General features: G+C 35.9%; 2 protein-coding genes across 2 annotated transcripts in view; both read right to left on the reverse strand.

Annotated features, from left to right (window-relative positions):
* polr3b (polymerase (RNA) III (DNA directed) polypeptide B) overlaps positions 1-17,550 on the reverse strand; it is a 22,664-nt gene extending 5,114 nt beyond the window's left edge. Inside the window, exons 1-23 of the mRNA XM_026287321.1 lie at positions 17,485-17,550; positions 17,337-17,369; positions 16,965-17,021; positions 16,735-16,799; positions 16,389-16,464; positions 16,163-16,263; positions 15,957-16,048; positions 15,693-15,810; positions 15,471-15,579; positions 13,954-14,076; positions 11,742-11,858; positions 11,482-11,616; positions 9,172-9,333; positions 8,305-8,505; positions 7,893-8,055; positions 6,902-7,055; positions 6,685-6,759; positions 6,465-6,563; positions 5,408-5,535; positions 3,228-3,437; positions 2,885-3,043; positions 2,675-2,792; positions 2,224-2,366 (exon numbers count right to left, since the gene is read on the reverse strand). Coding sequence (XP_026143106.1) covers positions 2,224-2,366; positions 2,675-2,792; positions 2,885-3,043; positions 3,228-3,437; positions 5,408-5,535; positions 6,465-6,563; positions 6,685-6,759; positions 6,902-7,055; positions 7,893-8,055; positions 8,305-8,505; positions 9,172-9,333; positions 11,482-11,616; positions 11,742-11,858; positions 13,954-14,076; positions 15,471-15,579; positions 15,693-15,810; positions 15,957-16,048; positions 16,163-16,263; positions 16,389-16,464; positions 16,735-16,799; positions 16,965-17,021; positions 17,337-17,369; positions 17,485-17,550 — 2,704 coding nt within the window. The remainder of the gene's footprint in view (positions 1-2,223; positions 2,367-2,674; positions 2,793-2,884; positions 3,044-3,227; positions 3,438-5,407; positions 5,536-6,464; positions 6,564-6,684; positions 6,760-6,901; positions 7,056-7,892; positions 8,056-8,304; positions 8,506-9,171; positions 9,334-11,481; positions 11,617-11,741; positions 11,859-13,953; positions 14,077-15,470; positions 15,580-15,692; positions 15,811-15,956; positions 16,049-16,162; positions 16,264-16,388; positions 16,465-16,734; positions 16,800-16,964; positions 17,022-17,336; positions 17,370-17,484) is intronic.
* A 734-nt stretch (positions 17,551-18,284) lies between these two features.
* endouc (endonuclease, polyU-specific C) lies at positions 18,285-22,044 on the reverse strand. Its single transcript, XM_026287326.1, has 8 exons — positions 21,799-22,044; positions 21,320-21,379; positions 21,126-21,225; positions 20,934-21,045; positions 20,150-20,271; positions 19,246-19,358; positions 19,005-19,155; positions 18,285-18,908 (listed from the first exon to the last, which is right to left on the reverse strand). The coding sequence occupies exons 1-8, from the start codon at positions 21,807-21,809 to the stop codon at positions 18,648-18,650; spliced, it is 930 nt and encodes a 309-aa protein (XP_026143111.1). The 5' UTR covers positions 21,810-22,044; the 3' UTR covers positions 18,285-18,647.
* Between the last annotated feature and the right edge of the window lie 588 nt (positions 22,045-22,632).

The raw sequence follows: 22,632 nt of genomic DNA on the forward strand, positions 1-22,632 counted from the left end.
TATATATATATATATATAAATATATATGTGTGTGTGTGTGTGTGTATATATATATATATATATATATATATATATATATATATATATATATATATATACACACACACACACACACACACACACACACACACATACATACATACATACATACACACACACCCGCTTTTTATACTATAAATATACTAGGATCAGGATCATTATAAAAAAATTTAATAATATAATTTTACACATTTTATTAGATAACTCAATATTTTGGTTATGTTTAATGTAAGACCAAAATAAGTACCTAAAGAATCTGCAAAAATTGACAATGTAAGTAGAAAACTAAATTTAAGCCTATTATAGAGGTCACTTCACAGTAGTGAATGTTTAATTTTGCACTACTAACAAAAAATAAAATCTGATTAGTTAAACAACAATATCAACAGTTTACCTGATTATGTCACCCAAACTTACACTACTGTACAAGTGTCTGGAGATTATTTTTATTTTTTGCTCACCAAGGCTGCAATTAATCAATGATGATCAGCTTTTTGATCGATTGTGCAGCTTTTTTCTTTTTTGTGGAAACCGTGATACATTTATTTCAGAATTCTGTGATGAATAGAAAGTTCTAAATAACCTTATAAAAAAAATTTGGAACCAGGTAAATCTCTTCACTGGTCACTTTTGATTAATTTAATGCATCCATGCTGATTTAATCTTACAAACTTTTCAACGGTAGTTGAATTTGCATATTTGAATACAGAACAAATAGTCAAATAACATTTTAAGTTAAGAAAATAATTGTTAATCCAATAAATCTAGGCAATAAATCAATTATCAAAACAGTTTAGTAGCAGACCTAGCAGGTAAAAGGATTTCCTGCTGCAAGAATACAGAAAGTGAGCAAGAGTGCTACAGAAGCAGAGAGGTAAGCAAGAGTGGTTCCCATAGCACACATCCTCGGTGTTGTTTGTTTTGTGTGAGAGTGAATGATAAAAGAGGCATGAAATCAGAAAAGAAAAGCAGGACAGCAGTAAGAGTCCATGGGCCCTCCATCACCAGCTATACAGCCCCACTGTGGCGGCTCGCACAATGGACCCTGCCAAGACAGCTGTGCGAGTATCAGAGTGTGTGTGTGTGTGTGTGTGCGTGCTTCAGTGTGTGTCTGGGTCACCGGTAAATAATTAACCTATCGTTCTCCGGTGACCGGATCTTATGAGGGTGGTAGAGGCTGGTCAGAATGGGGGCGCAGGACGAGGGAGGGGTTTAAAATGAGCAAGACAAAACTCCCGTGAAACTTGCTGAAAGCCAATGGCTCCAAACCACGGTGGGACGTCTTTAATGGGCTTTCTTTTGCCCCAAAGGTAGCCAAATCTCATTCTTTGAAGTACAGAGTTCTCTCAAAGGAATTTTCCAAGAAGAAAAAAAAAACACCTAAAGTGCCCATTTAGTGCGCATATAGGTGATGCATTAATTAACCAACCACAAACACTGCAAAGAAATATTGAAACGTAAAATAATTCCTGCTGAATGTTATTGTGTGGTTGGCAGCGCAGTCACGCACCTCTGAAAAACAGCTCAACTTCTCCAAGTGGGACCGTTCAATAAAAGCCCGCCTCTAAATGCACAAAAGACATTCAAGAGAACGGCACTATCCTTCACAACAACAATTAGCTGCCCTGTGTTATCCTGGTCTACCGACACTTGCCTGCTTCTTTAAATACCAAAAGCTCCTTTAAACCGGGCAGTAAATAACATCTAGTGCTGTTTGCGACTAACCCCTCCCTGACCCCTCCTCACTGTCACGTCCCGTGATGAGTGCCAGTGGACGACCTCCGCTAATGAAATGAGTGTATTATGCATGGCGCCAGTTAACGCTCTGATTAAAACATCATACTGACCAGCGCTCTCAGTGGAGGTGCTCAGAAACAATGGGGGCTGTAAACACTTTCCCAGGACTCTGTTTAATAAATTTGCATAGTCTGGCATTGGACAAAAAGCTAATTAATTTGAAAAACGGGAAGCGAAAAAAAAAAAAAAAAGTTGAAGAGAATGGGAGGGCCAGATGAGATGAAATAACTTGGGCGTTGGAAATAAAATGGACATCAAGTTTAGTAACATCTCTCCGCACTTGTTAATGAGACGGATTTAGTGTTCATTTTGGCATGGTGCTGGAATTTGGTACTATAGCAGAGGAAAAGATGCCAGATTGAAAAGGCAGGGAGGATGTTATGGTACCTTTCTGTCCATGTCGACTGCTGAACTTGTCTCCGATCTCTGGTCTACGTGTTTGCCGGAGCAGGATCTTGATCAAGAAGGCGTCCTCCGCATTGGAGGAGATCATTACCTTCTCAATGTAGGAGTCTGTCGATCCTTTGTACCTACAGAGTGAAAAAGTAGGGATTTTCATTGCTATTTTTGGAAAAAATCAATAACTTTGTACCTACAGAACGAAGTAGGGATTTTCATTGCTATTGGGCAAAACAAAAAACAACTTTGTATCTACAGAATGAAAAAAGTATGCTTTTTGGTTGCTATTGGGCAAATAAAACAACTTCTTTGTACAGAACGAAGAAAGTGAATATTTGTGTGGCTTTAAAAAAAGTAACTTAGTTATCTATAATAAAAAAAAAGGGAATATTGCACAGTGGAATTCTAATTTCATTTCATCAGACAAATGGTTTCTTACGAGACTGGCACGTCTCTGTATTGTGGTTGGCCTGGCTGGGCACTGCCCTCCAGTGGCGTTTGGGTGATTGTTGGCATTGACTTATTCACCAGCACCTGCTTGTTTTCAACCTTCTCACCTGTGAGGGACATATAAAACATCAATACATAACCTTAAATCAATATAATCTACATTATTCGGCTGAAATGTGGTTCTCTCCAGGAGTCTTACCAGGCGAGCAGATGCCATCAGCGTCCAGGATGCTGTGTCTCCAAATGGGCTTGCGTGTTTCCGCATCCAACATTGGACCCATCACTTTATCGAAGGTCTGGTTAGTGTACCGCCTTAAGGTGCACTTAGCGTTCTTATACACTAGACATCTACCAAAGCCTAATACAAGACAGAAGCACAATAGAAGACTATGTAAAAAGGTGATCACAAATGAAAATCTACATTATTTTTTCAGATTTCATTCTCAATTTCATTTGGAAAGCTAAAATAGTCACTTCAGAATGCTACTAACTGATAACTGAATGTTATCTAAAGCATTCAGCATTAGTTTTTTAGCTCTTACCTCTGTCAAGAGAGGCCTTGTTGAGCACCAGGGCATCTTCTATATCATAGCCACTGTAGCTCATTACAGCCACAGTGGCATTCTGGCCTGCGGGCAGCTTCTCAAAGTCAATCAGCTCGATGGTCTTCGTCTTCACCATAGGCCTCTGTGGGTACGCTAGCAGGTACATCAGGGTGTCTATTCGGTTCCTCTGGTTATAGCCAATAGTGCCTGATCAAAATCAGTGGAGAAATGAGGCATCACTTAAAAGGGTTGAACAATGCAAGAGAGTAAAAATACTGCCTTGGTGTATAAATTAATATTTTTTATATATAATATTTATTTTAGGCATTTTGCCACTTTTTTGGTTAATAAATATCATTATATATTATGAGTGTTTAAAGGGATAGTTCACACAAAAATTTAAATTGTCATTAATTACTCACCCTCATGTTTTTCTAAACCAGTAAGACTTTGGTTGATTACATATTACATACTTTGGAAAACATATTAAGATATTTTTGATGAAAATCAACAGCTTTATGACCCTGTATAGACAGAATGGTAGTATGTACATTGTTAAAATATTCCATATTACATCAGTAGTTTGTAATGTTATGAAGCTACGAGAGTACTTTTTGTACACAACGAAAAACAACAAATTAAATTTATTTTCTTCCATGTCAGTCTTTGATGCGCGTTCACGAAAGCACCACGACGCATCATGGTACACTCATAAATGCACGAGGGAAAAGAAAACCCCATAAAACTACGGTTGAACCACTGATGTCACATGGACTAATTTCAGGATGTCCGTACTACCTTTCTGGGCCTTGAACGTGTCTGTGTGCTGCTGTTTATGCAGGGTCAGAAAGTTCTCAGATTTCATCAAAAATATCTTAATTTCTGTTTTGAAAACGAAAGATGGTCTTACGAGTTTGGAATGACATGAGGGTGAGTAATTACTAAAAGAATAAACATTTTTTTGGTGAACTATACCATTAACAACACTGCTGACAACATTGGGTGAATCAATAAAAAAAAATGTTTACTCAAAAATGAACAGTCATTTATTATATATTTTGTATTTTGCAGGAGTCAGTCAGATATGAATGACATTGCATTAAACATTTAATTTTTTTTGACAACTATCCCTTTAACAACAAATAATGTGTTACCATGAACTAATAACAAACTATATTTTAAAATGGTTACGCTATTGCTAATGCTATTAATATCTATTTTTTAATGTTTATTGTTAATATATGTACTAGTGCATTAACTAATGTTTGTACAGCTTAAAATGCCAATTTTCACAAATACTAACATATATTTAACATTATCCAAGACTAATAAATATTGCAAAAGTATTATTTCATGATAGCTACTGTATTATCAAATGTGAACATACAGAACTTCATTTGTTGCCAGAAAGGCCTTTACAATTACCACTAAGGTTTTCTTAACTTGCTGCAACACAGTTCAATGCTTTTCAAACAATATGAAAGGCTAATGCACATCTGATCACGTTTAACCGGCTGTCTGAGGGGTGTTGATGTGATGGCTGGTGTTGGCAGTGTTAAAGTCTCTGGGGTGGAGGTTTAGCATGACAGAGATGGAGCAGGGGGGGTGTTGTGGGGGTGTTTAGGTAAAAAGTATAATAGCCACCGTCGCTTGAGGCCTTGACATTTGTCAGATGCTATTACTCTACAAGCAGGGTACAAGCACACAGTGTGTTATAATAGGGCTGGGGACACACAACTGGATTTGCACATGTATGGGGCCGTCCGTCCAGAAAAATGAAGACAAGGCATAGGATATTGGGCCAAATATAGTCACAGTCTCAGTGGTTTTGTAATGGGGGTGGTGGCCAGGAGAGGTTTAAGTAGTTTTGGTAACCAGGGCAGCAGAGTGTGTGTGCTCTCTTTCCTTCTTGCGCAGCTGAGCACACTAACCCTGCCCTGCACACTGAGCTCAGGACACAATGAATGCCTAATGACACTCAGAGACACTGGCAGGGAAAGGTCTCCACACACACACACACACAAACAAAAGAGGGACTACGCAAGCAGGCGATGTTTGATGTCCACATACATACAGAATGTGATGTGTGTGTCAAAGGTTTGAATGCCAGTGTGAAAGTGAATGAGAGTGTGTGTTTGGAAGTGGACGTTTGGAGATGGAGACTGTAGTAGTCTTACCCATAGCCTGCTTGCCCATAGCACACTGGTAGGTGTTTCTGGGGGACTGGTTATGATGAGGGTAAGGAATCAAACCAGCGCAGACCCCCAGCAGTGTGAACGGTTCAATCTCCAAATGGGTCGTGTCCCTGAATAAAACACACATTGCTAGCAAACATGTACATTCAGAAGTTATTCACATGTTTATTTATAAGAAATCTACATTTGGGTCTTAATGGTTGCCATATATAATGGCTCTATAGATTATTTGAACTGTTTGGATATTAAGGTGTCCAAACGTAATGTTAGAAAGGCACCAATATTATTTTTGGCCAATACTGAGAATAAATCAATAATTATGTTTAATAATTATTAGTTATAGCTGATAAGAAAACTCTTAAAACTATGTTCCTAAATATAAATTAAAATTTTCTTGCAAGTGTTAATAATAACCAAATAATTATCATCATGATATTGCTGTTAATAAAACTATTTTTTTTCTAAATAAAAAGAAATAATTATATAACTATAAAAATAAAATAATTTGAAACGAAACAAGTTAATTTAGGCATTACAGCATTATAATGTACAATATGAAAAACCCAGATTCATATTGGTATTTGATAATTCACATTTAACAGCATTAATAATTAAACGATTAGCATTTTTATTTAAATATTTAAGATAACAATAGATAACGATAAAGGTAATCAAAATATTGGAAAAAATATGGGAATGCATCTAATTAAATTTCCAGAATCAACAGATACATCTAAATTTAAATCAAGCAACATTAAACATTTTAATACTAATATATATATATATATATATATATATATATACACACAATTCTGCAGTGTTGATATAATGAATATAGTACAGACATATTAAGCTTCCCTGCAGTCACTACATTAGATAACAAAATAAGACACAAGGTAACATTTACTTTTTATACTATACTTTTTTCTTTTCTTTTTTTTAACTAAAAACTTTTCAGATCCGTTTTCTTTTGCAATGACAATGGTTTAAGTGTCCAAATACATCAAGGGCCTGAATTATGTGGATTATTAGTACTCACTTGGTGATCATATGCTCATATAAAGCAATGTTACAGTCATTTTCTTCATTTACATCCAAATACTCCACAAGACTCTCATGAAGGAAGTCCTCAAAGGTTCTAGAGGGGAAAGCGGGTGGTAAGAACACAATGAAAAGACATGCATAAGACAGTCTCAAATCTACATTCTGAACTCTCCATTCAAATGTAATTGTCAAATATTGATTGGCTTCAAACGCACCTGTAGCCCTGAGACAATTCCTCAATGTGTTTGTTCTTCACAGCTGGCTGTCCATTCTTTACAATGATGTAGGGTCTGGCAGGAGAACACAGAATGCAATTCAAATGTGTCTGCGCAATATAAAGCAACTAACAACATTGAGTGCTGGTTTTAAAAGAGATTATATTCCAAAAGGATTTAAAATGTGTGATATAAAAAAACAACAACTCTGTAGTACCTGCACAAACGGCCCCCATCAGAAGAAATATACACGCAGCGGTCGGTCAGATTGGTTGAAATGGACACAAACTCGTTGATAAAACCTGCTCTGCGCATGAGTCTGAAGGTGTAGACCAACTTCTGATGCTCTCTGATCACTCCAAGAATGTTACCTAGAAAGGAACACATTTTTTATATTTTTTCTGATCATATTTTCTTTTAGATATTTTAATAAGTACAGGACAGAGTATGTTGTTCCATTTTTACATCATTTTATCGGTTACGCTGAATGACAACTGAATATTACTTCAAAGAACAGTGACACTTTACACAATATTTTGGCTGATTATTTAAATAATAATATATATACACACACACACAGATTATATATATATATATATATATATATATATATATATATATATATATATATATATATATATATATATATATATATATATATATATATAAAACAATTTCCTGAAGCCTAGTTATTTTCAGGGACACAAAAAAATAAAGGAAAAAAAATGCTCAATGCATAAACTAATTAAGATTTACATGTAAATGTGCGTCAGCAGTGTTAATGCACTTTCAAAGAAAAAGTTTTGGCTTATTTGAGCAATATAAGAGGCCCACTATGGTGCCACCCAGATGCATACACAGCCTCAATGTTGTTGTAGGCGAGCATATTTGTGGATTAATTTGGGAGGGATTGTGTTTATTTATGCATTGACACCTGCTGTGTTTGCTAATTAATTAGCCGCAGTGGCAGCCTGTGTAATTTGTAACTTATCAGCGCTGTGAAAAACATATACATGAATTAATTAGTGGGGTGAGTTTTCTGTGACATGACATTAAAAGGTAATCAATGGCACACCCTTTTGTAGTCGTGGAACGGCAGAAGTTAATTTGAATATTATTCAAATGCCTGTAGCCCGTCTGTGTGCTTGAAAAATAAAAGGTGGAAGGATGTGTGGTTTAGCTTTTGTTCTGCCTGTGTGAGCAGATACCGTTGAGGAAGACGAGGAAGACAGTGGGGTAGGATAACTCCTCTCCACACAGAAGGTTGACGTCCTCCACTCCCAGGTTGAAGGCCAGCTTGACGATTGGGCCGTCCTCCATGTCAGTAGTGATGTGGGTCATCAGAGCCAGATTTTTAACCAGACCACAAGCCTAGACCACAATCACGCAGCTGTGAGAATCTAAATGACTTTAATAAACACAATAAATCAGTGGTAAACCAATATGGGTTTTCAAGCGGCTACTGCCTTTTTTACATTAAAAAAAAGAACAAAAAAGGTATAAATGAGTGCACTTTCTTAGCATGGAAATAAGTAGTGTAACCATACTTAAAAAATTCACTTAAGCATCTACTGATGCTGCAGACAAGATGATGGTGTTCTCTAAATGAGGGACACTGACCTCTCCTTCAGGTGTGTCTGAGGGGCACAACATGCCCCACTGGGAGGGCTGGAGGGAGCGAGGACCGCTAACCTTCCTGGTTTTCTCAAACTGAGAGGAGATCCTGGTCATCATGCCCAGGGCTGAGATGAAGGAGAGGCGGGAGAGAACCTGAGTCACACCCTGCCTGTCCATCTTAAACCTCTTTAGGGACCAGTTCCCCTAAGGGAGAAAAAAAAAAAGAAAATTACATTTAGCAATTTACAAGCGGTCTTTTGACTAAATCTAGAATGAATGAAAAAAATTTAATTAAATTGTTATTTAAAAATTATTTTCGGTAACTAAAACAAAGCTGAATATAAAATGAAAAACTTAAGCTTAACAACAACAACAACAAAATAAAAAAATTTAAATTCTGCTATAGCGACTAAATGTTCAATTACTAAAACAAAAATAAATGAAAGCTGTATAGAAATATAAAAAACTAATAAGAATTATAAAACACTATAAAATTACTAAAAATGAAGATATTAAAATATAAAAATAAAGCTAATTCAAAATATAAACTACAACGGTCTATAAATACTACAAAAATAACACTGTGCTGCAAATATTGAATTACTCAGACTAAAAAACAAAAGTTTAGCCTAAACCTGCTTCATGATCTGTAAAATATTAATGCAATGTTTTTCAGACAAATATAAAGTGTATGTACATATGATTTCATTCAAATTATGATATATTATTAATTATTTATTTTATTTATCATTGCAGTGAAGTGGATAGTGGAACGAACATGGAAACTTCAGCAATACTGTTTAAAAGCATCCCAGGGTCCACTTCCCCTGTGAACCGGTTACAGATCGACCGCTGAGTGTCTGGACTCACAGTAGAGATGGCGTTAACCATGCCGTTGGTGATCTGGTCCTGTCTCATGTGCTTCACCACATCAAACTGAGCAGCTCTCTGTTTGGGGATGATCTGGTCAGCTATCTTTTTCAGCTCCGAGTTGAACTTCTTAAACAGATCCTCAAACAGCAGAGACAGGAGCTTAAGGAACACAGAAACAAAGTGTGATTCACTAAAATTGGTACAAAACTCAGTCTAACTAAAACAAAACTTGTGCATTACCTAGCAAACACAACACATCATCATATATTCGCATTAACAACAGAAATTATCACATCAACAGAAAACAGAAAAAAAAAAAAGACAGCCAACGGATGACTTCATTTCCAGTCTTTTGAATCACAAGTGTCGTCTTTTCCAGATAACTTGTTTTTATTAACTTTATCTGGCTTCAGCCCTCCCTCTCTCTCCATCTTCTTATCCCAGATTTAATAAACAGGTGTTTCCATGCTCGGATAAATTTGACCCGGCCTCTCATTCTCAGATATTCTTCAATAGAAGCCCCTCCCCTTCTGCTCCACATTTGCATACGCGAAAATAAACATCCTCACCAAAAACTGATAATGAAATTAAGCTTCCGCAGCCCAACCAGGCCAATTAGTTGAATGTCAGGGAATTGTAAATGAGGAGAAAGGAGGTGTAGGAAAGAGTGCATGTGCATGTAAAGCCCCGCTGAAAGGGTTCTGTCACTCACTAACTCTGCATCGTTCACACACTAACGTAAGCAAGCGCATACACACATAAACACACCCCACCTCGGTGCAGGCGGGGGGAAATTAAAGAACTTAAGACAGCGGTAATTACATTATCACAGTCGGGCTGGTGGATTAGCTCAATCGCTCCAGTCAAGGCGGCTATTCTTTTGTCATAGTCGGGCTAAATTATAATAAAGAGGAGAAATCCCTGAGTTTGGCTGGGCTGCAGTCGGGCGTTGCTGCCACATATCTCGCCCGCAACAAAAGCGGGCCGGCTGGGAATGAAGGGAAAGGATGAAGCATTGGGGGTGTGGATGAAACAAAGCATTGGGAAAATAATGAAGGTATTATAATGACAAGCAGAGTAGAAAACAAAAGGGAAGGTGAGGGATTGGGCGCTAGCCAAGCCTGTATCTGCTGGTTTTGGCTTCTGATCAGTTTCATAAGAGGCCAACAGTGTGTCTAATGAGAGAAAAAGAGATCAGTTGTGTTCGACAAGAGCACAAAAAATGTCAGTGCGCACAAGCAAGACGGCACCCACATCCAGGATGTAATATGAAATCTGCCGTTCGGGAGCGACAATCTCAAAAGAGATACTAACAAGCATTATGTGCACTAACGCTCATTTCAGCTCCCAAATACATGGCTGGATAAAAACAGATAAATAAACACTAGCATTATCATAATTAATGGCCTGAGCTTGGAGGGGCTGTCAGTCATTCTTAATAGAATTAGAGGGGGTGTGAATGGAAAAGACAGACAGAGATGGATGGAGGAGAGCGATGGTTGGACGGAAAGTGGAGCTACACATTGTACTTTCTTCTAAAGTGAATATTTCATGAGCCTTACATTCATCTGTGTAGAAGCCGAGCAGTTAGAAACATTAGGCACAAAAGAGGCAGCTGAGGTTTGAGCAGGACGTGACACTGAGCAACACATTTTTTTATTTTTACTGATAGAAATGAAAGGTGCAAGATATTTTTCAGACCAGATTCAAGCCTACTTCTCTCATATGAACAATAGAGCTCAATAAACCAACCAAATGCCATTTCTGAACCCATCAACATTTTGAAGAGCAGGGTTGCAGAAAAATCACCATTTGGGGTTTTTGAAAGAAGGCTCTTTTGCTCACCAAGGCTGCATTTGATTGATTAAAGTTTTAGTAACAACAGAAATCTGTGGGAAACATTATTCTAATTTAAAATAACTTTTTTATTATTATCAATGTTGAAAGCAGTTCTGCGTCTTAATATTTTTATGGAAACCATGATACAATTTTCTCAGGACACACAGAAAGTGTAAAACTAAGTTTTATACAATTCCTTTAACAAAAAAAAATCTTACTAACCCTAAACTTCGGAATGGAACTGTATAAGGCTGCTGTAGAATTGAGCACTTTATGCATGTGTTGCTGTAGTTGTATTGAAGAAAGCTAATAATTTCTGCATAATAATGACTGATTATAGAGGTTATATAATTTACATTTAGCAGACGCTTTTATCCAAAGCAACTTACAAAGAGGACAATGGAAGCAGTCAAAAACAACAAAAGAGCAATAAGCAAGGGCTATGACAAGTCTCTAAGAACCAGATACCTGGCCAGCCAACTCCAGACGTTTGTTTCCATAGTAATCACGATCGTCCACTTTGTTGTCCCCTTGAGCGAGAATCACTCTACGCACCATCACAGCGAGGTAGATACACTTAGCTCGAAAGTTAAACTCTTTAACCTGGGAGACACAAACACATGACGGGTCCAACAAACTATTTATACTCCGATTTAACTGCATATCATGAATAAAAGCAATTAAAGTAAGACTGAAGGCATGGGCTAAATTATTTTTTAATGACGTACAGGTACATGTGTGAGGATAGTAGAGGCTAACAGCTCTCTGGCTTCTTCCATCTTGGTTTTCTTTGGGCCGCCCCACATGCGCTGACGCCTCACTTTATTACCAATGTATCTAAGTGCCTGAAAGGAAACAAAGTACACACAGACGACTCATTAAGATTCAACATTTACAATTTTCTTTTTCTAATATTGTCACTGGTGTTACTCCTCTTTTTCAGTTTTGCATGAGTATGTTATGAAGAATTAAGTTCTAAAGAATGAAAAGCATGTTTTAGAGCCTCAATTAATAAGATTAAAGGCATCAAATCAAAGCGTTTAATCTGGAGTGACCGAGCTGGTGCAGGGTTCAATGACTCTCTAAAGGGGTATCCGAGAACTGGACCCCTCCATTCTCTGCAGACACATGCATATACACACACACACCTGAGCCTGCAACTTGTTCTCCTCTAGAGGTCAAAGGTCATGCAGACTAGGCTTCTCCTTTAGACCACCCACTTTGAGCCATGGAATAATGTGCGATTGACAAGTCCCACTCAAAAGTTATGCCAAACTGTTTTTTCAAACATTTCCATCTTGTGAGAAATGCATTAGCAGCTTTGATATAATGTGACAACTCCATGAATATTGCAATAATTTTGTTTTGGTGTCATACAGGCTACTTAAAATCCTCAATCCCAGTGCTCAATTTTAAGACCGGAATAACTAAGAAAAACAAAGAATAATAACATTTAAATAATTTACAAATTATTATGAATTGTTGTATACAGTACCTAAAATTGTAATATACAAGCGTGCATACACACGTGTTTTTTAATGGAGTCTCTTGTGCTCATCAAGGCTGTATTTATTTCATCAAAAATACATGAAAAAAAAACTAATACTGTGAGATATTTTTTCAACTTCTAATATTGTTTTTGTTTTGTTTTAATATACTTTAAAATATTATTTATTTCTGTGATGACATCTGAATTTTCAGCATCATTACTCCAGTCTTCAGTGTCACATGATCCTTCAGAAATCATTCTAATATGATTATTTATTAACAGTGTTGAAACTGTTTTTGTTTTTTTGTTTTTTTTTGGAAGCTGATACTCATGCTTTTTCTTCTGGATTATTTTGTGAAGAAAAAGTAAAAAAGAACAGAATGATTAGAATGGTTTCTGAAGGATCATGTGCCACTGAAGACTGGAGTAATGATGCTGAAAATACAGCTTTGTATCACAGGAATAAATTATATTTAAAAGTATATTAAAATAGAAACTGTTATTTTAAATTGCAATAACATGTTCATGTTCTCTATTTTTGATCAATTAAATACAGCCTTGATAAGCAAAATAAACTTCAGTAAAAAATTAAAAATCTTACTGATCCCAAACTTTTGAACAGTAGTGTGTCTATATTATATATTATAATTTAATTTTACAATTCAATGTTGTTGTTTAATATTTCATGACAATATTTTTTGCGATACTTTTTTCATGATCCTTTTCAAAAGCACAGCATTTATTTAAAATTATAATTGTATTTACGGTCACTTTTGATTGGTTTAATGCATCCTTGCTGAAAAAAAAAATATATATATAATAATAATAATTTCAAGAAAAACTAAAAAATCTTACTGACCCTAAACTTTTAAACGGTAAGAAATATGCATATTACAGGAAATTTAGCATTAGTGAATAAACATTCAAATGTTATGTTCAAATACAATAAGCAAGGCTGCCCTTGGTATTCATAAATCCTTCATTTCAATCTAGCTTCAAACTCTTGACCGATTCTCAGTCCTAATAACACATCTCATGTAATTGATGTCTGCTCTGGTCAATTGGTGCACAGATGTGGGCTCATTAGCAGAACTTTGATGAGGCCCACACAATGTCACGACCACGTAAACAGACATTCACATCAGCTCAGACACAGGTTGCTAGGATGCAGATATGGTCCTTGCTGACCCATTGCCAAGACTTACAATGAATAATACATCTCAGATTCAGCAAACCATGCCTCAGAATTTGATTATACACCTCAAAAGTAGGATACCTGGTTTTTGAAAGCTTTAAAGTTTTCAGCATCATTCAGTGGTCATGCAATCATATGCATGCTGGTAATACATCTAATAACATTTAGCTTTACAGTGTGGTTTTGCATGTGTTATGCATTTACCAGCAATGCAAACTACTCTTTTCAATGATGGCAGAGATCTTGTCAGAGGTACCTGAGTTTGGGTGAATATTTGGGCCTTCTGGCATTCTTCCAAACTGGGACCAAATGCAGCCATGACATGTTCCTCCGTGCCAATCATCTGAACTATCTCCTGATCGCTCTCCACTCCCATGGCCTGATGGATGAGAAAGAGATTAACAGTGAATAAGGTATATATTCAAGTAAAATAAGAAACACAAAGTTCAGACTTGTTTATTTACAGCAAAGAGACTGCAATTTCATTCAACAACAACAACAACAAAAAAACAATCATATATGACCCTGGTCTAATGCAAAGCTGAATACAGTGCCAATGGCCTCGATGACATTTATTTATGCTAATAGGGGACTGTGGGAACAGCACTGGGTGGATCACAGTGCTTAAAGGTCTCCACCGTTTGGCACAGCTGCTGTGTCGCAAGGAAATCCTGGTGGAATGTGCTGTGGATGGACAAGTGCAAAACAAACATGCTCGACGGCCAATTTACTCCTCACCCTGTCCCTAAACAATCAGATCCAAATGTTCAGAGAGAGCCTGGGATGAAGGAATTAGGAAAAACATCCGTCATAGTGCGACCGGGTTCTCAGATCGGAACTCTAATTAAATGTTTCAACTGTCAGGTGATATTTACCACGGTAACATCATTCAAATGCATAGAAAGGAAGAGGAAATACAATAATCAAATGCTTTAGAAAAGGCCTTGGAAAAAAAATGTCATTTTATATGACAAGTGTATCATATCAATGACACATTTCAATAGATGTTTAGAATATCATGGTAAGTAAAATATCAGAGTATAATATCTCCAGTGAGTTCTCTCTGACATAATAAACAGATGCTGATGGGTCAAAGTGTCACCTTCAGTCACAGCTAAAGCCATTTCATTAACTTAAAATGCTCACCAAGGCTGCATTTATCACAATTACAGTATAAACAGTAGTAGTTAAATATCATTACAGTATAAACAAATATATTTTTTGAGTAACTTATTCCTGTTAAACTCAGCAGTCATTACTCCAGTCTACAGAGTCACATGACCCTTAAGAAATAATTCTAATATGCTGAGTTGCTGCTCAAGAAACATTTCCTATTATTGTCAAGTTGTGCTGCTTAATATTTTTGTTGCAAATGTGATTCATTTTTTTCTTTGATGAATAGATCAAACAGAATTTATTTGAAATAGATATCTAATAAATCTTAGAAACATTATAAATGTCTTTACGGTTATTTTTTATTAATTTAACACACCCTCGTTGACAAAATAATAAATTTTTCTTTTTAAATATTCACATCACGTTTTTTGAACGGCACTGAAACAATAGAATTTAGCAATACTTTTAAATTAGTCTAACTATTTTCAGTCGGTTGCACTGTATTCTTTGTCAATGTGCACCATCTGCTGGTTGGATACAGTAAGTGGCCTCACAGCTATATAAGTGCAAGTAGTTAGTATATACTAGTATATAGTATCATCAACTTAACCTGAGAACCATCATGCTCTAAATCATCTTTTCTAACCACATTCTCACCTTAAAGATAATAGCAATCGGTGCATCTTCAGAGAGGGTGTTGTGCTTCAGGTAAAAGCGGCCCTGTTTCACAATCATGTTGGTTCTGCTCTTTTTCTCATGAGTAGAGCTACAAATCAGAGATAATTGACAGATATATGAGCACACAAATAAAATCTTAAATGTGCATTTCAAATAAAGCTTATGAATATTACTCAAAAACAGAAGAGCAAATTCCAGCACCTGGTGACCGAGGCTCCCACAGCACCTTTGCGATCTTGCTCCACGATGATACGGTTCTTGGATAACTGTTCCTGAATGAGAATGACCTTTTCTTGCCCTTTCACAATGAAGTAACCACCTGCACGCAGACAAATCCTGTATCATGCTTGTGCGCCATGACCTGCTCCCACACATGAGCTTCAGATAGGATTATCTGCATCAAACTATGGCTTAAAAACAATCAAATATCACAGAGACAGCCTTAGGAGTTCTATGATTATCTACCTGGATCCAGAGGACATTCATTAAGCTTCGAGAACTCCATCTGTGTCTTTCCTGTCAATACACAGTTGGAGCTTCGCAGCATTATTGGCATCCTATAAAAAAAAAGGTGCATTTAATATTGCTAGGAAAATAGACACATATTAAGAGGTATTACTTATATATATATATATATATATACATAAAGCTTTTAGTCCAAACATAGTTACCTTCCGATTGGGAGAGCATTGCGAATAATTCTCTGGCTGCCTCGGGTGTACTCTATGTCCACAGTGATGGGGGCTGAATATGTCATATCTCTCAGGCGACACTAGTGTTTTAAAAAGCATAATCTTCAAAAGCAAATACTAACGTCTTGATCGTTTTTTTTTTCCTTAAAAAACTTTTAATTATGCTTTAAACGTGAAGAATCTTTAGGCCAGATAAAGATGTTACCTCATGTGGTGACACTGGTCTGGTTACATTAAAGCTTTCTTCTACATCAGGCATGCCGACATATATATTGAGATATCTAGGGACAGATGAGGTGTAACATGCAGTGGTGTTATAGATATCTCAAACTATAAAACTAAAAAAAGATTAGTAAAAAAATTTGACCAACTGGTAACTAATTGAATAAAAATAAGTGCTAATATGACTGAAGTGTAAAAATGAATCTAAGTACTGAATTTAAAACATCAGTAAAAAATTCAGAAATGATATAGCCGTATATAAAGAGAACACTAACTTAACATACTAAATTAAACATGTACAAATACGTCTAATTCAACAATATCCTTACTTCAGATACCACATTGGATCGGCATCACTTGTGATCTTCTCGTTCGCCTTCATGATCTTTTTTATCTGGAGAGATTAGTAGACATGTCAATATCAAATTGTTATGGTGGTACAAAATAAAAGTATCCAATAATCTCATGTCATAGAAACCACAGCTGATTATAAATGTATTGCATTTACAAAAAAAAAAAATCTAAAGTAGAGAACTCATCCTTAAATAAGTCAACAAACCTCAACATTGATGAAGTAATTGAAGGAATCGATGTGCTGCTTAACTAAGCCTTTAACCTAAATAAATAAATATAAATAAGGACATGAATATGACATTAGAGGCTGCATATGTAATATCAATTAACCAATTCTTGCTGGATGTTAAGAGCATGTATAGATAGTTGACAAATAAAAGGAACATCACTTTTCAACTCAACATCAAAATGTTGTTAAAAAAATATTTTATCCATCAACATTTTTATTTTCTTTTATAATCAAACAAGTTCTTTTTTGCAGTTCACTTAAATATCCCTTTAGTGTGACAAGTCCAAGTCTGCATCACACAGTTGTTCGAATACACACAAAAATATGTTTACTATAGTTTAATTTTACCTTCAAAAAGGCTGGAAGCAGCTTCCACTTTTCCTGCAGTACAGAAGGGGATAGGGGACTTTAATAACTGGCAAGCTAACGAATATATTAACGTTTTCTATTTTTATTAGCGCATTATGACACTGCACTCGTGGCTCTGTTCACTCACCTCCACAGTGTCGACGGGAGCAGCCAGCTGCTGGCGAGTCATTCCCCCAAACTCCTCCTGCAGCATTTTTCGTATTAGTTGTGATGGCAAATGCAAATTCGAAAAATATCAATTAATTTAGGAAACCATCACACACGCCGTAGCCAAGTGAAAAATGAACGGAAGTTTGCGATACACGTGAAGGTGTGAGGTGTAACATCAAAACCAGACCGGTGAGGAACGCATGCGCGCGTATGTATTCCGACCAATGGTTTTTTTTTTCTTTCTCTCCAATAATCTCATTATACATGACATACATGTACTATAAGATAAAACAACAGAAAAGTGTAGAACTAGACTATTTTGAATTTCAGTGTCGTGTCAGATTAAAAATATTAAACAACTTTCATATTACACTGAAAATCCGGGATCTGTAAGCTCCAGATCTTCTTACTTACTGGATCTATTAACATTGAATAAAAGGCAAAGTAGACGCATTTTCTCTTACGTTTGACAGTGAACATTTGTAGAAGCTGTAATTGGTCACCATCTTTTAAATAATTGTTAATGTCATTCTTTATAATTTAATGTATGAATTTATTTCTGTTAATGTGATCAATCCTGTGGCATTCATTTCTAAATGTACTAATGTTCCCCGTCGTCTTTCATTAATATGAGGCCATGAATCTGTATGTGTAATAATTATACAATAATCTAAAGTTGTCTATATTGAAAGACACCACTGTCACTGCTTTACATGTCATGTTAGCTACTCAAAAAAAAAAAAAAAATACTGAATTATGCAAATAATCACACAAGTGGATCAAAAAATTATTTTTAATGTGAAATCTCTAGCTTCCATTACCAACTATGTATACAACAGCATAGTCAAAATAGGCAAACAGATATAAAAGCTACAAGAAATTACCATCATACGAAAGCAGTTCTGAGGAAATATAATATTTGCTGTTATAATAAAACTTTCTAAATGAGCATACTGTAGTCTGTTAAACATATTAGTGGAGTAAACAAGCATCTAGCATCGACTTCAATACAAAACAAATGTCTACTTATGTAAAATTACAATATGCCTTTAAAAACTCTTTTTTTTTTTTAAATGTTAGAAAAAAAAGAAAAAAAAAAAAGCTTGAAAGCTACGGCCAGGGTAATACAGTATGTGGGATCTATACGTGTCTGTTGTTGCTGCTCAGCAGTTTGGGATAAGCGGTCCCAATAGAGCGGCCGTGTCTATACACCACCATCTCCAGCTGGTACTCATCCAGATTGACCACGGCCGTGGTGCTCTTCTCAGTGGACGTGAGGAACAGGATGGTAAAGATGGCCATTTCAAACTCAGGACTCACACCAACAAATGCACTGGCCACTGGTTTGACCAAACCGTGCCAGCTGAACTGCACATTCAAGACATGGTCATCTTCATTAGGCTGCATGGAAGAAAAACAAGTTCAGATTCAGCAAAGACTGCACATAGAACAATACATTCTTTTAACATTCTTCAGATGTACTGGTGAAAAAAGTACCGCATCATTGTCCCTGGCTTTGTAGCCCTTGTAATCAAGAAGCTCCTGCTTCTCTTGCAGATAAAACTGGACCCAGTTGTGAAGACCCATGATTTCTCTGCCAAACTTGGTTTCTCCAACAAACACATGCTCAAATCCACTGGAGTCCTCCCTTTATGGCGATATATATTTTTTATAATTAGATTAGATATGGAATAAAATATATACAAAAATGTATGTTGTACTGGTGTAAGTCGCTTACCCTCCATTTCTGTCTCTGTGATAAAGACGGAACCACATGTAGTACAACTGACTCTTAAACTGTCTCAGATCAGAGCGGGATTTTCCCTTTCCAATCAGGTACCGGTGGGCACGCTGAGGGAAGAAAACATGACATAAAAAAAATAAATTAAGATAAAAGATATAAAGTAATAGTTCACCCAAAATGACAATTTTCTAAAAACTGACTCACCCTCAGGCCATCTGAGATGTAATAATGCATTTGATTATTATTAGTGCTGTCAAATGATTAATCACATCCAAAATAAAAGTTTTTGTTTACATAATATGTGTGTGCACTGTGTATATTTATTATGTATGCATGTATATACTTCAAGAAACATGTTATATTTGTATGTTAAAAATATTTCTATATATAATATCAATTATATAAATATATACATGTACATATTTTAAAAATATATAATGTATGAGTGTGTATTTATATATACATAACAAATATACACAGTACAGAACTATATATATAATGTAAACGAAAACTTTTATTTTGGGTGCGATTAATTGGATCCATTGGTGCACAATTGATGCAATTATGTAAAATTTCAGAAACAAACAAATTTTTGAGTGAACTATTCCTTTTATGCTCTAATCTAATAACCCCCAGAATCATCATTATACACCCTTCCACATTCTTTTCCCCTTGTCATAATATACAGCTTCCAAGAACAGGGTGTGGCAACCGGGAACAACCAAAATATTTTGGTTAGCAACAGGGAAAAAAGGTGACTGTGTCTTTTACAGAATCTTCTCCCTATATCTTTACAAACAACTTTTTATTTTTGTCATTGCCTCTAGAAACAAGAGCAAGAGATGCATTTCTATGTGGTAAAGGATAGGACTTGAGTTATTAGAGGGTGAATTCATACCTTCATGACTGCTGTCTCCAAGACAGCATCAAGAAAGGAGTTATTTTCAGTCACCTCCTCAGCGGTCACCCTCTCTGCCACACCAGTAGACCTCTCATAATTGTCTAAAAGCTTCATGAAGCCTGTCGAGAGGAGAGCAAAACCATTTAAAATCACAGAAGACCATTTTTGTTTGTTGGTGGAAACAATTGGTGTCTGGTCACTTTGGTGGGTAAATATCATACTCATAAATGTAAACCTACCTTTACTTAATTTCTTCAAGATTTTGTGCAATTACAGTTTCAAATACTTAAGAAACGAAGTAGAAAGACTAAAAACCTATGCTCCTAAAATATATGCTCTTTTAATGCTGTCCTGATTTTCCTTCTATTCCGTTTCAAATGTTTCTACATTTTGTATGTTAATAAGCATGACTTACAAAGTTTGTATGCTTCCCGTCTGGTCTCGTAAATGCAAACGAAAGTATTTTACAATATTTCATGATTCTATTGAACTCGTACTGCGTTTTCAAAATATGTGATGTGGTAGTATGTTGCAACAAGCAACCATGTGGATTCTCTCATAAATCAAAAGGAGAGAAGGAATGCAACATAAACCATAATTCAGAATTCCAACAATCAGCTTTAAGATGAACGGCCTGCCTAAACATAATTATATTTTATAAAAGAATCTTGGTGTGTCCCTGTTAAAGGCATGTTTCAGCACAGCTCCTTGGATAAATAAGCTTTTGTTCAAACTGACAGTATAATTAAAGGGGTTAGAGGTTTTTACAAATGAAACGTACGTGCATATGTGGTAATGGAGTTCAGTTTGGCCTCATCGACGCTGGTAAACAGTGGGGATGAAGCGTGGTCTATAGCATTGGTGCTACCCTGCGGTATGTAACCAGCTTTGCCCTAAAAGAAATGTAAGACAATTAAATGCTACACTTGATCTGTCACTATACTTAATGTTTGACATTAGAAAATAGTGACACCTGCAGTGAGATATTGTAATGAGTCCCAGGCTTCAGGCGATTCACATCCAGCTTCCAGAGCTCATTAAAAACATCTGAAAGCTCTTGGTTGACAGTTTGACTGAGAGTATAGAGAAACTAATTAATTATATAAAAGGTTTTTTTGTATAAATTGTATTCAAAACTTCTCAGGTTTTTCAACTTTTTCACTTTACCTTGATGCATCACTGAAAGTAAACAGTGCTGACAGGACAAGGATCCACCCAAAATCATTCCTGCAACATACACACACAAGTAACACTTTACAATATCTTGAATTTATTTATCAACATTTCATTAAGCATTTACATTGTGAATATATACAGTACGCTACATTTAATCCCATTTTAACTATTTTAATGAACATAAATTATGCAATGAGATTATTTAAATTCATAAAAGTTAATCCCTTGGAATTTACAGTAAAGATAAATAAAAAATCAATGCAAGAATAAAAAAGCACTGAGAATCTTTATTTCTGATAAAGAACTGATCAACACCAAACACAACTTTAGTGAGTACTGAAAACACGATACTAATCACGACGTTAAACTCAATTACCTTTTGCAAAACAATTCGGCTTTCAAAACGGATCACATTTTTAAGACGTACAACACAAGTGTATTTGCATAACATATAAAAGTTTTTCACATACCCCTTGCGCATGGTTTTGGTTTGCTGCGCGTGCACAGACGAACGCGAGTGCAGTTTCCGTCTTTTGTTGAAAGTCTTACAAAACCTTGCCCAGTTAAGTGCCCCCTCGAGATGCTCTCATGCCTAAATACTCCCAAATCCGTTCACTGTGTCGAATAAGTATAAGTGGGTAGAATATCAAATTTACATCAAAAGAGAACATAAGTGGGTGGACCCAAAGTCCTCGCCATCTTTGCCGGTACGGGTTTTCCTTATTCTATCATCGTTTTCATGTACTATCTAATAAAAAATGTGATTCTTCTTCCGTTGTATCTATGGATATTATAATATCAAATCCTTGTTAGTAGTATGGAGGATTGAGAAAGTGGCACGTCTCGTATAAATTGTCTCTGGTGGACCTTAGCAGAAGTTGTCTATGTGAAGAATAATAAACCTAAATAATAATTTACTAATATTAACTTTTCACTGTTTATTTTTATTTCACTGACTTTAAAATAAAATTTCAATATTACCCAAAGTGTAAACCATGAACTTTGCTGAAGCATCACGCGAAACTCTTTGTCACAAGGTAACCGTGTCTTTTCTCCGCGCTGCTCTGGGTGGACCAATCACAGTAAAGCGCGTTTACTGAACAAGGATTTGATATTATAATATCCATACAGACAACGGAAGAAGAAACACATTTTGTAATAGATAGTACTGATTTGCATAAAAACGATGATAGAATTGGGTACATAAACATTTTCAATAAGGCAAAGGATTTGCTTATATTTGACTGCAGTTCAACAGGAAATTTGGCTCTCTGAGCTCTCATGCGTCCTCTGTTGGAAGCATT

Source organism: Carassius auratus, chromosome 18, assembly GCF_003368295.1.
Source record: "Carassius auratus strain Wakin chromosome 18, ASM336829v1, whole genome shotgun sequence".
In the NCBI taxonomy this organism is placed as follows: Eukaryota; Metazoa; Chordata; class Actinopteri; order Cypriniformes; family Cyprinidae; genus Carassius; species Carassius auratus.